This window comes from Rhinichthys klamathensis, unplaced genomic scaffold, assembly GCF_029890125.1.
Source record: "Rhinichthys klamathensis goyatoka isolate OS25496 unplaced genomic scaffold, OSU_Roscu_1.1 h1tg000579l_1, whole genome shotgun sequence".
NCBI lineage: Eukaryota > Metazoa > Chordata > Actinopteri > Cypriniformes > Leuciscidae > Rhinichthys > Rhinichthys klamathensis.
In genome coordinates this window covers 1,484,369-1,500,395 of record NW_026607043.1, presented here as the reverse complement: position 1 = coordinate 1,500,395, position 16,027 = coordinate 1,484,369, and the positions used below count along the sequence as shown (strand labels likewise).

Sequence of the window (16,027 nt, the reverse complement as noted above, 5' to 3'; positions counted from 1 at the left end):
CACTTTGCTGTATGAGAAACATCTAGTGGACTGAAGCAGATGATCTTTATATGTCTCATTCCACCAGTCAGATTACCGTCTTTAAAGGCATTGCACATTCTTCATAGTATTTTTTGTTGTTGTTTGTTTTTAAATCAAACAGGCATAAATTGTGTTTGGCACTCAGAAGGTATTCTTGTGCATATTTGTGTAGACGTTCATTCAACACATCAAAAACATATATATGGTAACATCTCATCTCACAACTTTTTTTTCAAACATGGCTTGTGTCTTAATTTGGCAATGTGTGCTACATGTTTTTTTTTTTTTTTGTCTTTTTTCTCTCAATGTTGTACTTGAGTTCACATTTTTGGCTTGATCACAATGAGTTCTCGGTATGTCACTGTCATTTCTGGTGGAGAAACGGCTGAGGTTTTTTTTGTTTGTATGAATCGGTGAGCAGCATTTGATGAGAGCTAGTTTAGGATGTTGTGTCCAACCTACATAAGATCCTAAAATCCATTTATATTAGGAGCTCATGTAGGTTGAAGCATGTGATTTCTCTCATGTTTGGACTGAGGACAACAGTATGTCCTCTAGCCCAGCAGGTCCTCGTATTGCTTCCGGAAACAGTCTCCAGCAGGGAAGAAATCCCAGCACCTCTCCTGATACATCTTCCAAACATACGACTCCTGTAGTAAAAGGATAGAGAAGTAATGTGATGATATAATTTATGAAATATAATATACACTACCGTTCAAATGTTTGGGGTCAGTAAAAACATACTTTTTATTAAACACGATAATAATGTTTAAAAAAAAATATTTCATATAAATGCAGAACTTGGCTATTCTATTCATCAAAAGTCTTGAAAAAAAATGTATAACGGTTACCACAAAAATTTGAAGCAGCACAACTGGTTTCAACACTGACAATAAGAAATGTTTATTGAGCAGCAAATCAGCACACTAGAATGATTTCTGAAGGATCATGTGACATTGAATTTTCAGCATCATTACTCCAGTCTTCAGTTTTGTATCACATGAATAAATTAGTTTTAAAATATATTCAAATACAAAACAGTTATTTTACTAGTTTTTATTTTATTTTTATTCTATTTTTTAAATAATCGCTAGGACACATTTTTCTATATTTGGGTCACTTTTCCAAAACTCTTCACACAGTTCTTCCAACCAACTTTCAACTTGGGACAGCAGTAGATTTCACATTCAAAATTCACTGAAACTACCAAAACACTTCAGTCATGTCTCAATTCAATTCATTCTCCCATAACATTAGCAAAGTTTGTCAACAAGAAATTGTAAAAAGAAATTACAAAACATGAAATGACATTCTACCATTTATAATTCACTACAGTATTTTACATGGTCCATGTTTAAATTTCAGTACAAATAATTCCTAGTTTCCTCCTTTTGTACAGATGGAAATTAATTTGAAAGACTAACACCTGTGTAGCTGTTCAGCAACATCTAATTGTTTTGATAGTATTTGATTTTTCAGAATCAGAATATATTTCAGTTTGGTGTAGCAAATTACTGTCTTTTTCAGTTTTGAAACTGAACTAAAGTTGAACAGTTTTGAAAAGAGCATGTAAACGTGTGCAATAGTTTATGAGAAAAGAACTGATGTAATTCGAAAGATGTAGTCGTTGAATGCATTTTGTGCCAAAGTAATGATAAATAATCCAAAATTTAGCCTATATTGACAGCTGCTGTGATCACTGTGTGAAGAGTTTTGCCCAAGTATTGAGATATGTGTCCTATAAATTGTAATAATATTTCACAATATTGCCTTGGTGAGCATAATACTTCTTACAAAAACAAAAATCTTACCAATCCTAAAACCTTTGAACAGTTACATGATTTTATATTCAATTAATTGAAATTAGATTAGTAGATTACCTGACCAGTGTATTCAGTCTCATCTTTGTTGATAAGGTACATCAGGAAGAATCTGTTAAATAGGAATATTTAAATTTTTAGATGTGTTGACTGTTTAAAAAGGAAGCATTCTAACTATAAAAAGGTTGTCATCAGATGGCATATTGTATGTTCATGTTAGTTGTAGTACGTCATATAGATGATTTACTCACAAATAGTTGGCCAGATTGTGCTCTTGTAAAGTATGGGTCTCAAAACCATGCGGGGTTCTGTCAAAGTAGTCATTCCCGATTCCACAGATGAAGCATTTTGTCTAGACCGAAGACAAAACGTTAAAACAGGAACAAAAACTGTGCTCTTTTTAGACTTCACAGGAGGACGTGTGACATCACTCACCTCCATGTCCTCTTTCACCTGCTCCTGCTGGTCTCTCAACTCGCCGAAGGCATCGATGATCAAACCTGGTTTGAAAAATGAAAGCATTCACTATTATGTTGATGTTCTGAAGATACAAATATTGAGTGTGAGGTTATGATCGGTTGGCTAGTGCTATTCACGAGCAGTGTTAATATAAAGAGTTTAATGGAGCATGTAAATCAGTGCAGTGCAGCAGTACCCTGAATGATGGCCAGCAGAATGACGATGACAAAGAAGAAGAAGGTGATGTCAAACAGAATGCGGTAGAGCTCGTAGGGGTCACCGGCCGGGTCCACGATTTCATCACCGATGCCACCGCCAGCCCTCACACCCACGTACATGTGGAACAGGTAGCACTGAGGATTCATGGGATTTGTTTTAGTTATTAATGATCTAGCAAAGCAGTTTGGGCATATACACACACACACACTTCTGTTTGTAAGATTTTTTTCACCAAGGCTGCATTTATTTGATCAAAACTACAGTAAAAAACGTTAAATATTATCACAATTTGAAAAATAACTTTTCTATTTGAATATATTTTAAAATGTAATTTATTCCTGTGATGTCAAAGCTGAATTTCCAGCATCATTACTCCAGTCTTCAGTGTCACATGATCCTTCAGAAATCACTCTAATATGCTGATTTGATGCTCAAGAAACATTTCTTAATATTATCAATGTTGAAAACAGATTTTCTGGATTCCTTGATGAATAGAAAGTTCAAAAGAACAGCGTTTAGTTAAAATAGAATTCTTTCTTTCAATAAATGTCTTTATTGACTTTTTATCAATTGAATGCAAACTTTTGAATAGTGGAGTACAATCTTTAAATATAAAAATGTAAAAATCAAGCTTTAAAGGCACTCTCAATAATAGAAATTCCCATTTCTTTTTAAAATTGAATAGTAGGGAGCCCCTAAAGGGACACAGTGATGGAAAAAAAATATGAGATGGGAGGAAAAATTATATGTCAATGCTTTTGCGTTCTCTCACAATTGTTTTGTGTTCCCCTGCAAAATGTTTGCATTTCCCCAAGAAACTCCAAGTTCGCTTGCAAAACATTTGAGTTCTTTGCAGGCAAAGCAAAGTTTCTCGGGGGAACACAACAGTTTTGCGAGCAGATGCAAATGTTTTGAAATATATTTATTCCTCCACCATGTTCCATTAGGGGCTCCATAGAATATTACTTTTGAGAAAAAAAAAAAAAGGATGATGAAAACAAATCGAGCTAATATCAGAAGCATTAGGTCACATGACCATTTGATATTTATATATATATATATAATAAATGATTAATTCCTGACTATAGACTGCATTTCTGCATTAATGTCTGAAACATGACCAAGATGACTTCCAGATCAGACTGAATCCACATTCAAGCCCAGAAAACCTTTCAAAACGAAAACATGAACTCACAGTCATCATATCATCACACTTCATGTCAGGTGCGTCCTCATCCTCGCTCTTGTTGTAGAACTTGCGGAAGAAGTTAAAAGCCACTACAGTGTACAGGTAGACCACGACAGCCAGGAGGCCCACGGTCAACACCAGCTGTTCAAATCAAGAAGGTGTTTTCATCAGATTTGAAGTATTTTGGTGGTAAAGCTGTACTGTCTGCAGTCACCCCCTGCTGGATGACACTTGCCTGTTTGCCATTGTGAGTCACAGAAGAGAGGATGGTCCTCAAGGTCTTAAAGCCCATCGCAATGTCCAGCAAATGAGCAGCAAAGAAGAAGTTATTGTAATGCCCCAGAATCGACATGGTGGTGTACCAGATCAGGTAGAGGTAAGACTAGAGATGAAAGACAAAACATTATTATCCTGGAATAGGATAATCTTCCTAACATTCTCAAATCTGAACCGTACTCACGTTGTCCGTCATCACCACCCCCATTTTCCAGATGTGGTACTTGGTATCAATTGAGCTCAACCTGCAATTGAAACCAAAACATGACTGAATACTTTAATGCTCCTTAAAACCAAATGTTTGTGGGTCCTGTCAGCTCACCAGGACAGCAGGGAGGCTTCCTTCACCACGGCCTCTTCAGTGGGATCAAAGTCCAGAGCACTCTTATCCAGACCCAGGAGTTCAGCTATGCGCTCGGCCCCGTACAAGTCCCCGTATTTATTGATGACCTAAAGAAGACAGTGGAAATTGTTGAATACAAGCACCGTAAATGAGTAACATCACAAGTTTATTGTGATTCTGCTTACCTTCCTCTTAACAAATTTGTCCCAGTAATTGTTAGGGAAGGACCTGAAAGACAGGTAAGTTAGTTTTTAAGTACTCAAATCCATGATAAAATTGAGTACAAAATCCAGTAATAATGGATGTTAACATGACAATAATTTATGGATGATCTGAAGGATTAATGGTTCATCTTATATTAAAATGTAAAAAATTGTAACAGGTCACCATTCATTTTTGAATTAAATTTTCCTTCACTGTTTCTTTTTAAATGCTATTAAAAGTATTAAAGTATTAAAGTAAATAATACTTTAAAAGAAATTTTAAAATGCTGTTTAAAATAGTTTTGCATTGTACTTTTGATTTAAATTGTTTCTTTTTGTTGATTGTTTATGACTTTTTTTTTTCTGTGAAAATGTTTCGATATGCATATTTATTGTAAATTCAAGTACAGCATATCAACTTTCCACAGTATTTAATGCCATTGTACATACACTACAATTCAATAGGTTAGGGCCAGTAAGATTTAGAATTTTTAAAGAAATTAATACTATTTTAATTCAGCAAGGACATATTAAAATAATCAAAAGTGACGGTAAATTTATGTCACAAAAGATGTGGTATGTGTATGTATGTGGTCCTCGATGCTATAGAAAAAATTATTTTTTTGAAACACTGACACTGTATTGTAAATGTAACATAAGGGACTGAATGAAAGGCCCTGTTTACACCCTGGTATTAAGATGCGTTTTGGTTGATCGGATCACAAGTGGATGATGCAAAAAACAGGTGCAAACGGGGTCCTTTGAAGGTGAAAACGTTTCAAGCTTGTTCACAATTTCGCATTCTTCCAAAAACGCATTCGACCGGATTGCTTTCGTAGTATAGACACTCGTGTGGTTGAATGTGTTCGAACAGCCACAAAAGACCGCCTACTCTCCACTTACTGACCTAACTCGTAAACATTTTGGGAAGCGCGCAAGCCAGACAGGATTTAAACTTTGTCGGCTGAAGACCCAAGTTTGGTTTGAAGATGAAAAATTTACTAAGCACAATGTTCTCTCGCCATTCCTGATTTCTAACACACACTCACAGCGTTTGGCATGGTCTTGCGGCTATTAGAGCAGAAACAAAAGTTGCTGCTCTCTGTATGTTTTTGCACCGCCTCTAGGCGCATTCATATGTAAATTGCGCAAGCTTACTGTATTTCATCCATTAGATTGAAAGATGCTCATACAAAAAGCTCATACATTTACCCGCCCATAGACCCTCCCCTCGAAAAAATCAGGACAGAAGTGGTTGAAAGTGGACAAAAGAGAAGGATTAAAACACCAGGTGTAAACCGGAACGTGTCTCCCTCATCTACTTGTGATCCGATTGACCAAATCACTTGGGCCTAAGAGAAAGCCAAAAGTGTTTCTTACGGAGTTGCAATGACCAAACGATCCCACTGTCCTTTGATGTCATCATCAGACGGCTGCTCGGTAATATACAAACCATCAAACTCAAGCTTCCTAGCGATCTCCTTCTCCCGCTTGAACACGACTAAAGGAACCTAAAGTGAAGAGAAAACAAGGACACGAATCATGGACACTGTTGTGCAGCATCTGGCTTTGACACTCTTAATCCTGATAAGTATAACCAAACTAGAGGAAACGGGATAAACCTTAAGGCAGTAATATCCAAAGACACAGAGCAAGGAGATGACCGTGTGCGTTATAGCCAAGAAAGTCAAGGTGGGAGCCATGTAGCCAGTGCTCTCCTGAAGAATGAAGTATTCCAATCCTTCGTCATCTTCATCACCCTCCTCCTCTTCTCCACCCCAGGATCCCTCCTCCTCTTCCTCGTCATCGAAACCTCCAGTCACCTTTGGAGTGGCGATATTCAAACGTGTTAGAGAGCAACTTAAAATGTCTTTTATACTATAAATGTCTACTTCATATTTATAAGCACAATGAAAGTTAAAAGAAAAGTTATTTGCATGACACCTTGTAGAAGAGCAGGATGAAGTTGATGGCGAAGGCCACAAACAGAGCCAGAAAACGAAGGTTGTAGAAATTACGAGCCAGGTAGTTCTACAGAGAAGAAGTAAACTTACATTTTTCATGTTTGCCACTTTAACAACATTTCCAGTTTAACTAAAAATGTGAATGGAGCTTTTTCTTACTAGAGTTTTGGTTTTGTAGACTTCAAGCACTACAAAGAAACTGGCCATGAATGCTGGAGCTCTTTCTTTTGATGAGCCACGTTTGGCTTTTGGAGCTGGTTTTTCTGCTGCTGGTTCCTCAGGCGTTTCCTCTTTAACCTTGTCTTCTTTCTCCTGATTCTCGGTGCTAAAAAAAACACCATGTCAGAACATTTTGACAAAAGAAATAATATGACAATATCTTTTTACAATAGTCAACTTACTCAGCTTTCTCTGGCTCAGATTCTGGCTTCTCTGCTGCTACTTTCTGTGTAATAAAAAACAATATACTTTGGCAAATATAGAAATTGCATGATACACTGCAGTGCATTATATTTGATTAAAATAATAGACCAAACCGGGCATTGAAACCACTGAAACCAGTCTGGGAAGCACCATATTTAAATTTTAACAGGAATGAAATTGAGGCTATGAGGAATAGAAGTACAGTGGAATTGTGCTGTTGTTTAAAAAAATGCCAACTCTTCATCTGACTGAAATCTTTCCAAACACCTTTAGACAAAAACTCCTTAAAACAGTTTTGAAAGTTGTTGAAAATGAAATGTGATCTAGAAACGTAAAATGCCATTTTAAAGACTGCAAGTATCCCTCACAGCCTCATTTTCATTTCAGTCCTTTTAGTCTGGGACCAGGCTGAAGCCTTGTCTGTGAAACCGGGCATATAAGATACAAACCTGGCTTTTCTTCTTCTCAGCAGGGGCACTAACTTCAGTCAGGACTTCACAGACATCGCCCAGACCGGGTTCTGCTCCATGCTTGCCTTCTTTCTTTACACCAGTATTAAGTAGATCCATGATCATATCCGGCTCCAGCTTCTCAGCACCAGCACCGGTCATCTGCACCATTTCTGCCGACACCACCAGCTCACTGCTCTCAGTTTTTTCTGCTTCCAGTACATCGCCATGGATCCCAAACTGTGTTGGATCAGGCATATTCCCCAAAATATCTGTCACTTTCATGTTTTTAGCTCCCTCTACAAAACCCCCTCCAAACATGGAGGACCAAATTATATGGAAGAACCCGAAGATGATGCCGAAAATGCCTTTGAAGAACCCGGTGAAGAGCATCCAGAAGAAGGAGAAGAACCCTGTGATCATTTCTCTGATGGTCAGCTTCTTGAATTTCTTAAACTGCTTCCTCATACTCTTAAATGTCAGCATTTGACGGAAATTAGACATGCTCTTTTTCACAGAGACGCAGGCGGCCGTGAAGGCTGAGGCGGATTCGAGAGATGCGTCTTCCTCCTCAGACAAGCCTTCAAGCAGACTGTGCAACTCTTCATCTTCATCCTCCTCAGGGCGTTCTGCGGCATCTGACTCGGAGATCTGAGAGGCCAACTGCATTTCAAAAATGGTGTCCTCACAGAAGTTTACAAATAACTCCATCTTCTCGCTCTCACCGCCTTCGTTGACCACATCGAAGATGAACTGTCGTTTGGACTCTTTGACTTGTGGCTTCTCCCATTGGGTTCTGCTAGACTCGCTGATCTCGAAGTAAACCCTCTCGATCCTCTTGGCACCCCCCATGATCTCAATACGGCCCAGGTACGGCTCAAAGTAATTGAGCACACTTTCAGCCAGGTCTAAGAAGGTGGATAGGCGCGAGTCGTGAGGCATGTGTTCCGAAAGGTTAGTGAGAAGCACAACCACGTTGAAGCCGATGTCCTTGGCTGGTTCATGGAAGCGTTCCACAAACTCCTCGTAGTTGAATATGTCATTTTCATCTGCCTCCACACAGGAGAGAAGAAACTCGATTTCAGACTGTGTGTATTGCTTCTGGCTCTCCATTGACTTCTGGAACTCCTTCTTGGATATAACGCCTTTGCAATCTGGGTCATACTCCTTGAAGTTATCAGATGTAGTGAGGTCCTTCAGTTTGAGGAACATGTCGAAGAACTTGAGAATCATTTCCACATTGCTGGAGGACTCCACTAAAGTGTCGACCATCTGCTTACCGATAGTTCCATTCACCACATTACCTGTAACATGCAGTTGACGCATTAACCATTAACCATACTAGTCTCTCACTAGCTCCATTGTGATGTTTGAAAGGTCAATCCACACTCACCCTCAAGAAGAGATAACATCATAACCACCATATCCTTCTGCAAATCCATCAGTTCCTTCAATAACTCTATTTGACTAGAATCCTGAAACAAGTGGACAATATTTCGTTTTGAGAGACATCATCTTTGGTAAAAAGCTAGACATTAACAGTGCCCTGATGGGTTACCTGTGACAGTTTCATTTGCATGTTTGCGAAAACATGCAGAAACCCAACCACTGCATCCCACAACCTGCTGTGTGCCAAACTCTGCTGATTCCCGATACAAGGGCCCTAAAAAGAGGAAATACAGTATATTATGAAATGCAGACATCCATTGAAATCTAACATGCACTGGTGCACTGGTGAAGAGTATATGCATTACCTGAATGTACTCAGTGAGTGAGTTAAAGATTTGTTTGGCTACTGCCAAAGCTTTGGAAAAGTTAAGTTGCCCAGCCTCATCCATGACGTCTTTCCCAGAGTAATACCAGTAGAAATCGCTTATGGATTCCTGGTGGTGTAAACAAGCACAAGCAATACCACAGACTGAAGTTGAGAAGATTCATGAGGATTCAGAGCTATGTTGTTCTCATATATATAATGCATCTACATATGCATTTAGTTTGTGTTACTTGAAGACGTAATAGGTAGTCCACAGTGCTAATGATGATGTTGACTGTAGTGGTGTTTCCAGTCTGGGTCCGCAAGAAGTTTTGGAAATCTGTTAAGGAAATTTAAAATGGAAAAAAGAAAATGGTAAAGAATAAGCAGACCAATTTACATTTAGAAAAATATATACAGTACTTATATAATTATATTTGTTATATAAAGATATAATAAATAAATATATATAAAATATTATAGTTTTTATATTTTTTACAAGAAGTCTTACCATTATTGTGGCCCTCGCACAGAAGTTGCAAAAACCTGAATAGATCCTTTGTAAAGTCATCATTTTGTAGTACTTTGGAACCTTAAAACATGACAGAGAAATGAAATTATTTCTGGGCCATATGGTTAAAGCAAAACTAAATAACAAATTTACATCAGTCTCAAGCAAGCAGGTGACTAGCACATATTTTGGGAGCTTGCTTCACTTAGGATGAGGAGCTTTAGATTGCAGGCTCGCAACAGCATCCCAAGAGCTGACTGGAGAAAGAAAAGCTTGTCGATTAATACACAGAAATTTCAAGAAGCTGGGTTAGCGAGGTAACTTTCACAAGGATGGTGTACAGTATATATGCTGGAGATACAAACAGATTATACTGCAACTTGGCAAAAATAGTGCTATATTTTGTAGAATTTAATTATTATATACTGCACACATAAAGAGGAGATCCTATTGTATTTATTGTGTTCTACACAATGTCATACTTGTGAAAGTTAGTCATGTGAAGAACCAGCTTTGTGAAATAGCCACAGATTCACGGCCTGGCAAAGCTCTTTGCTCATTTTATAGCTGTGTTCTAATCTTTAGCTGAGTGTACACCTATTTTTTAACATGTATTCATCTTTATGAATCATCTGTACTCATATTTTGTTGAAAATGTTCACATGGAAGAAATGTTTTTCCCATTGAGTCTACTAGTTTAGTAAAGGGAGTTAGGTAAATGAGCCTGGCTTTGGTCTTAGTTCTATCTTAAAACTGTCAGCATGCATTAGTCTCTACAAGCACTGAAGAGTAGTACATTCATATCACTAGTAGCAGGAGAAGAGACAAGTTACAAGAAATGGAGACATGCCAGGGAACCGCATTAAGAAATGAGTAGCTAAACTTTATTTACCCCGCTCTCTCATGTTGGCTGCAATCCAGTATAAAATGATGGAAAACAAACAAAGAGAGCAGACATAAGCAAATGGAGAGAGACTAAATTTCAGAAAGAAAAAAGAGGAGTCATTAAACTTTTAGTCAGAGGATGGACATGCAGTTACAGATGTGAACAGAGACAGACTTCAGACGTGTTTCATGAAATGTAAGACCTCTGGTTTTTAATTAGATGCAATCCATAACAATGAAACTAAAGTTGGACCACATACTGTGTAACACATACAGCATATTATTCACTGGGATTGGACAAGGCTTTATTTGTTTAGTTGTGAGTACACAGTCATCCTGCAAAATCAGTAGTTAACGAAGGTGTTAGTATTATTTCCAGTATTTCAATCATGTTCTGTATCATACTTGATATCTGATGCCTTTCATATGTTTTCATATGTTATCTGATGCCAAAGGCAACAATATGGCTAATAAAATAAAGCTATTACGTTACACTCATCAAGCCTTTCAAGAATATGTCTAGGTTAATATTTATATATAAAATTTATATATATAATATTTCGTATGAAGTTCTATGAAAAAACTGCTAATTGTATAAAATATCTCTTCATTACAGTAATGCTGAATTTATTTAAAATGTAACTTATTACATCATGGAAATTTTTGTTCCAAATTAAATTAATTTAATTTGTTTAAAAAATCTGGACGAAAGGATTCTCATTATTTATAGTAATTATAATTTAATGAGAAAAATCATTGAGAATAATAAAAATTGTTGACATCTGGACGGATTACAGTATGAGGAGGACTTGTCAAGAAAATAATGTCACAATGCAAAAAAAAAAAACCCAATTTGTTTCAATAAACCAATGTTGACATTTCTTTATTTTTTGTGCACAGCATCATCACACTACTGTGGTCCTTCATTTCACCTTTGAAGATGAAGCTATTGAATTACTGGATAATAAAACATTTAGGGCCCTATCATATACCCGGCGCCAGGCACGATGCGAGTGTTTATCGCTAGTTTTAGCCCGACGCAGTTATCATTTTCATGTCTTACGCCACATTGTAGCAAATGTATTTGAGCCCATTTGTGCGCCCATGGGCGTGCTGGTCTGAAAACGAGGTGTGTTCAGGTGCATTGTTGGCGCCTTGCTATTTTAAGGCAACTGAAATAGACTGTGCCATTGACCGCGGTATTTTTGTAAATAGCGAATCCGCCATGTAAATAGCGAATTCGCATGGCGCGAGCGCAACTGGCCTTTAAAGGGAATGGGAGATGAGACTCTGATTGGTTCATTGCACGTTATGCCCAAAACACACCCATTACTCATTAAGAGAACCCTTTTAGCCCATGCACGCCGACCTTTTTTCCCGTCGTTAAACTAGCAAAAGTGGATTCGGACACGGCCTATGAGCACTTGCGCTATGCGCTTTAGACCATGTGCTTAGATCGTTAAAATAGGGCCCCTAATGTTAATGGTATACCATAGACATTTGACATTGCATGAGAAGAATACTGCAACTTCCACTGTTGCAGTGAATCCATGTACACACATTAACAATGCACTTCACAAAGTTATCAGGGTGCAGCATTTGCCAGCTAGCCAAAGGAAGGACCAGAACTGGTACCACTTTCAATCCTGACAGTACTAAAAAAGGCAAATATACTCTGCACATTCTAAACACAAAACTTTTGTCTGTATTGTAGTATAATGATATAATGCAGATGTTGTTATCAAATACATTAACTAATTACTCATGGTATTCATTAAAAATTGCAGATAGAGAAGAATAAAGCTTATTGGCTTACTTGATCCCTCTTCAGTCATCATTCCAAGACTCTCTGCTTTATTTTGCCTTTCAAATGCATTCAAATCCAGCACACTGTCAGAGATAAAGAGATACTGTCAAAATGAATAATCACAGTAGGGTCAAATGGATAATCAGTGCATGTCTGTGTTCACACCCACCTGCAAGACATCATTAGTCCAGATAAACTTTTAAAGAAGCCGGCATCTCGCTTTTCCTTTAAATAATCCAGCATTTTCTAAAAAAATTATAAATTACAAGTATTTACTGAGCTCAGTATCCTCTGTGGGACAAAATAATATGATCTGCCCAGTCAAGCTCTTTACCTGCTGGACAAGAACGTTGCCTCCGTTTAGGATAGAAATACCCAGTTTAAGGGTGCCAGTCACCATAGGACCAAGTCGGCCTGTAAACAAACAAATGCTGCTATAGAAAATCAAATGGAGCGAAAGCAGGTCAGCAATAGAGAAGTGTACCTTTACTGGCACTGATCATCTGTAGCACCATTTCAGCAGCCCCACGGGCATGAAGTCTGGCCTGCTGGTACAGAATCTTCTGCTTCTCCATTTCTTTTTCCTGTGAAACAAGACAAACGCATTCAAATTGACCAGAATATTGCTTACAGTCCATGAAACATCATATGAATTATTTTTATTGGTGTTTTGTGTGACAATACAGATTGGTACATTGATGATGAGGTAAACAGAAAGACATTGTCCTTTATTAATACCTTCCATGATCCCTTTAAACTCAAATGGACAAGAAGCCAGCAAATAAAGAGTTTAATTTTTTGCAGTGAATCCATGTACATCCATGATTTAAAATTAAATAAAATAAAATAGTCAGTTACCAGTGAGTAACGTAGGCCTTTAATGTAGTTCAAAACGGGATCCCAAGTCTTATAAAGGATTTAAGTGAGCCAGAGAGCGAGCATCTTAACTTTTCAAGTCTAATACAGTAAAAAAAAATGTCCTGTATCCACCCGTCATGTGTCAGGGGAGAAGCATGCTTCCACTTAAGAAGGATCACAAAAAAAAATTGTCCAATTGGGCATTGGTGCTCTGATTAGTACTTTACACTGTGGTAAATCATGCCTGGCACATATGGAAGAGTGTACCTGTTCATATACATTATTTTTTAATTCAGGAATTGAATACCTCAAAAGTTTTTTCTTTTCCTTCCTCTTCTTCTTCTTCCTCATTCTCAGCACAGCTCTGTAAATTAAAATATTTATTGATTGAATATTAACTCTTTAAAACAATTACAATTTAATTTAGAAGGATTAATTGGATTCAATCCAACACTGACTTTTGCCATCATGTCAGCATATGCAATAAAGAGAGGATCCTCTTCTAGGAAACTACAAAAACACAGGAAGAAAATCAGTTGTATATCCATTATTAAATGAACATGTATTTACTTCTATAATCTTTACAGCACATATATGAAAACATCACCTTCTCTCCGTCAGAGCATTGTGACTGAAGTGAAGGATGAGCTGATGAAGAGGGTCTGGCTGAACTTCAGCTTCCTCTTCCTCTTCTTCGTCTACCACAGCCATAGGAGTTTTCTGTATGAAGACCCACTGAAGTTATAAAGACTGCACTTCCCACAATCTGTTGATCACCAGATTTCTCTCTAACTTGACTTCACACAAGCAAATGTGAACTTTTTTTGTTGTTGCTATAAGCAGAGTTCTAATTTTATAAACCTTGGTTTCTTTAACACCAGTCATTTATATTTTTTTAAGCACACCCACCAGTTGAAATCAAAATAAAGCAAATGACGATGCATTAACACACCCTGACACTTCAATCACTCTCTCACTAAAACCATGCTCATCTGCTCCACTGCCAGTGTTATGCTAAATTCAGAATTTATGAATTAGCTCCCTTTTAATCAACGAGTGTACATTTTAGTTCAATAGGTCATGTCCCAAAGGATGATTAACTGGAATTTGAAATTGGAATTACAAGCAAAGGAAATTATTGAATTGCAAAACACATTTCATGTGTCCAACACAACTACAAAATGTTCAAGAGCAGATCACTTCATGGAGTCTGACATTTTGAACAGGTAAATCATAGCAGTCTGGCAAATAAAGTATATATTAAATACATTAAAGTCACCATTATCTAATGTTTTTGGAAATATCTCATGTTGCGTGTGTGATAACATGTTTATGGATAATTCATCCATAAATTCAATTAAAAAACGACAATGAATTTATATGAATTCGTTCCCATTCTACTTCCTTAAAATCAAATTATAATTACTTTCTGCATCTTGCTTAACTTTTTACATTTAGGAGCTAAATTCTCAATTCTAAATGCTGCACAACCCTGAACAAATAACTTCTATAGTGTTACAAATCAAACCATAACATCACATACATCAAAAGAGCTCATTAAAAACACAACGGAAAATCTGTTCTCCTCATTATGAGAAGAAACATGAAATAAACACATGTGACACTTTATGCAAATTAGTTTCATTCCAGTCATTTTCAGCATTACTACTCCAATACTTTGCTTCCTGATCTTGTGACAAGGGTTTAAATTAGACATGCAGATATTTTACACAAAGACACACTTAAATGTAATCGAGATCAGTGTCTCTCTGTTCAGGTCTTGTGAAGCCACGTGAATCAACATTTTAAAACTACTGCTATGTTACTTGGATCAGATGTGCTGCACAACTGGGTTAAATTTGTTGGATCCTGGAAGTCCACTGAGCCTGAGCTGAGAAACACTTGTTCGGATGACATCGTGGTCTGAGCATGGTCAATGGGGTCTGGTTGGATGTCCCAGAATTACACAAGGACCAGCTCAGGATAAGCATGCAAATTCACATGGAGACACGGCAATGGAAATGGCTTTGGAGTGTATGTTAAGTGTTACATAATGATGTTAATGAACTTGTTTCATTATTAAAACAAATATTAAATATTACTAAAAGGGTGTCTTCATAAGATTTTAACAATGAGTGCCCGATTATCAAAGTTTACCATTAAAAATAATAATAATAATAATAATAATAATAATTAATTCTGTTAAATATTTCATTAGTGCTCAAAATATTTCCAGCTCATTAATGAATAAATATATTCTTATTTAAGACGCACAAATCAGATGGGTCAATTTAGAGCGCAGACTAAACTTTAGCTGAGACATGATCTCTACATGAGGTGAACATGCCACCGACTCTCACAACAGAGACTTACGAAAGAAAGACGACACTCAAAGAACAAATCAGAGCGTCGCGGGGAACGTCCGCCCCTCTTACCAAAGCTGCGCCGAAACGGACTGCTTTTCTAGTGAGATGGCGGGGACTGAGGCTCAGCCGAAACTCATGCATGCCATGGCTGCTGTGCCTCGGTCTGTAGTGTGTCACGCAACCAGCAGAGCTGAACACAGGCCAGGATGAGTACATGAGGCGGGCAGAGACGTGCTCCCGCGCCTGAGCAGGCACGGTGCTGGCCGCAGAGCATTCAGCCGCCGAGAAGGCACCAGCGGGCACACACAGCACATGGGGCAGCGCTGATGCCAGCCCGGTACTTACTGCCAGGTCCTGCACTAGCTTCTCCTCAAAGGAGTACTCCTCTGTCTCTATCCAAAGTCTCTGATAGCCACTGAGGAAGAGGTTAATTGAGCGATGCCTGAGAAGTGGGGGGGAGAGGGAGGTTAAGAGGAAGATG

The 16,027-nt window shown here is 37.8% G+C and overlaps 1 protein-coding gene across 3 annotated transcripts in view; it reads right to left on the bottom strand.

The window, feature by feature from the left end:
• Window positions 1-364: 364 nt before the first annotated feature.
• The window catches only part of ryr3 (ryanodine receptor 3), an 89,555-nt gene continuing 73,892 nt past the window's right edge, over window positions 365-16,027 (bottom strand). For 2 of the 3 annotated variants that reach the window (XM_056240127.1, XM_056240129.1), the window contains 30 exons: window positions 15,892-15,988; window positions 13,788-13,900; window positions 13,639-13,690; window positions 13,488-13,544; window positions 12,807-12,906; window positions 12,657-12,736; window positions 12,492-12,568; window positions 12,332-12,405; window positions 10,523-10,540; window positions 9,631-9,711; window positions 9,371-9,459; window positions 9,121-9,249; window positions 8,925-9,029; window positions 8,760-8,841; window positions 7,367-8,670; window positions 6,896-6,939; window positions 6,654-6,819; window positions 6,475-6,561; window positions 6,153-6,353; window positions 5,911-6,041; window positions 4,513-4,555; window positions 4,307-4,434; window positions 4,169-4,229; window positions 3,944-4,090; window positions 3,715-3,849; window positions 2,497-2,653; window positions 2,277-2,341; window positions 2,093-2,193; window positions 1,902-1,953; window positions 365-671 (listed from right to left, as the gene is read on the bottom strand). In XM_056240127.1, the coding sequence (XP_056096102.1) occupies window positions 576-671; window positions 1,902-1,953; window positions 2,093-2,193; window positions 2,277-2,341; window positions 2,497-2,653; window positions 3,715-3,849; window positions 3,944-4,090; window positions 4,169-4,229; window positions 4,307-4,434; window positions 4,513-4,555; window positions 5,911-6,041; window positions 6,153-6,353; window positions 6,475-6,561; window positions 6,654-6,819; window positions 6,896-6,939; window positions 7,367-8,670; window positions 8,760-8,841; window positions 8,925-9,029; window positions 9,121-9,249; window positions 9,371-9,459; window positions 9,631-9,711; window positions 10,523-10,540; window positions 12,332-12,405; window positions 12,492-12,568; window positions 12,657-12,736; window positions 12,807-12,906; window positions 13,488-13,544; window positions 13,639-13,690; window positions 13,788-13,900; window positions 15,892-15,988 (4,072 nt within the window). In that variant the 3' untranslated portion in view covers window positions 365-575. The remainder of the gene's footprint in view (window positions 672-1,901; window positions 1,954-2,092; window positions 2,194-2,276; window positions 2,342-2,496; window positions 2,654-3,714; window positions 3,850-3,943; window positions 4,091-4,168; window positions 4,230-4,306; window positions 4,435-4,512; window positions 4,556-5,910; window positions 6,042-6,152; window positions 6,354-6,474; window positions 6,562-6,653; window positions 6,820-6,895; window positions 6,940-7,366; window positions 8,671-8,759; window positions 8,842-8,924; window positions 9,030-9,120; window positions 9,250-9,370; window positions 9,460-9,630; window positions 9,712-10,522; window positions 10,541-12,331; window positions 12,406-12,491; window positions 12,569-12,656; window positions 12,737-12,806; window positions 12,907-13,487; window positions 13,545-13,638; window positions 13,691-13,787; window positions 13,901-15,891; window positions 15,989-16,027) is intronic. The other variant, XM_056240128.1, reaches the window with a different exon arrangement.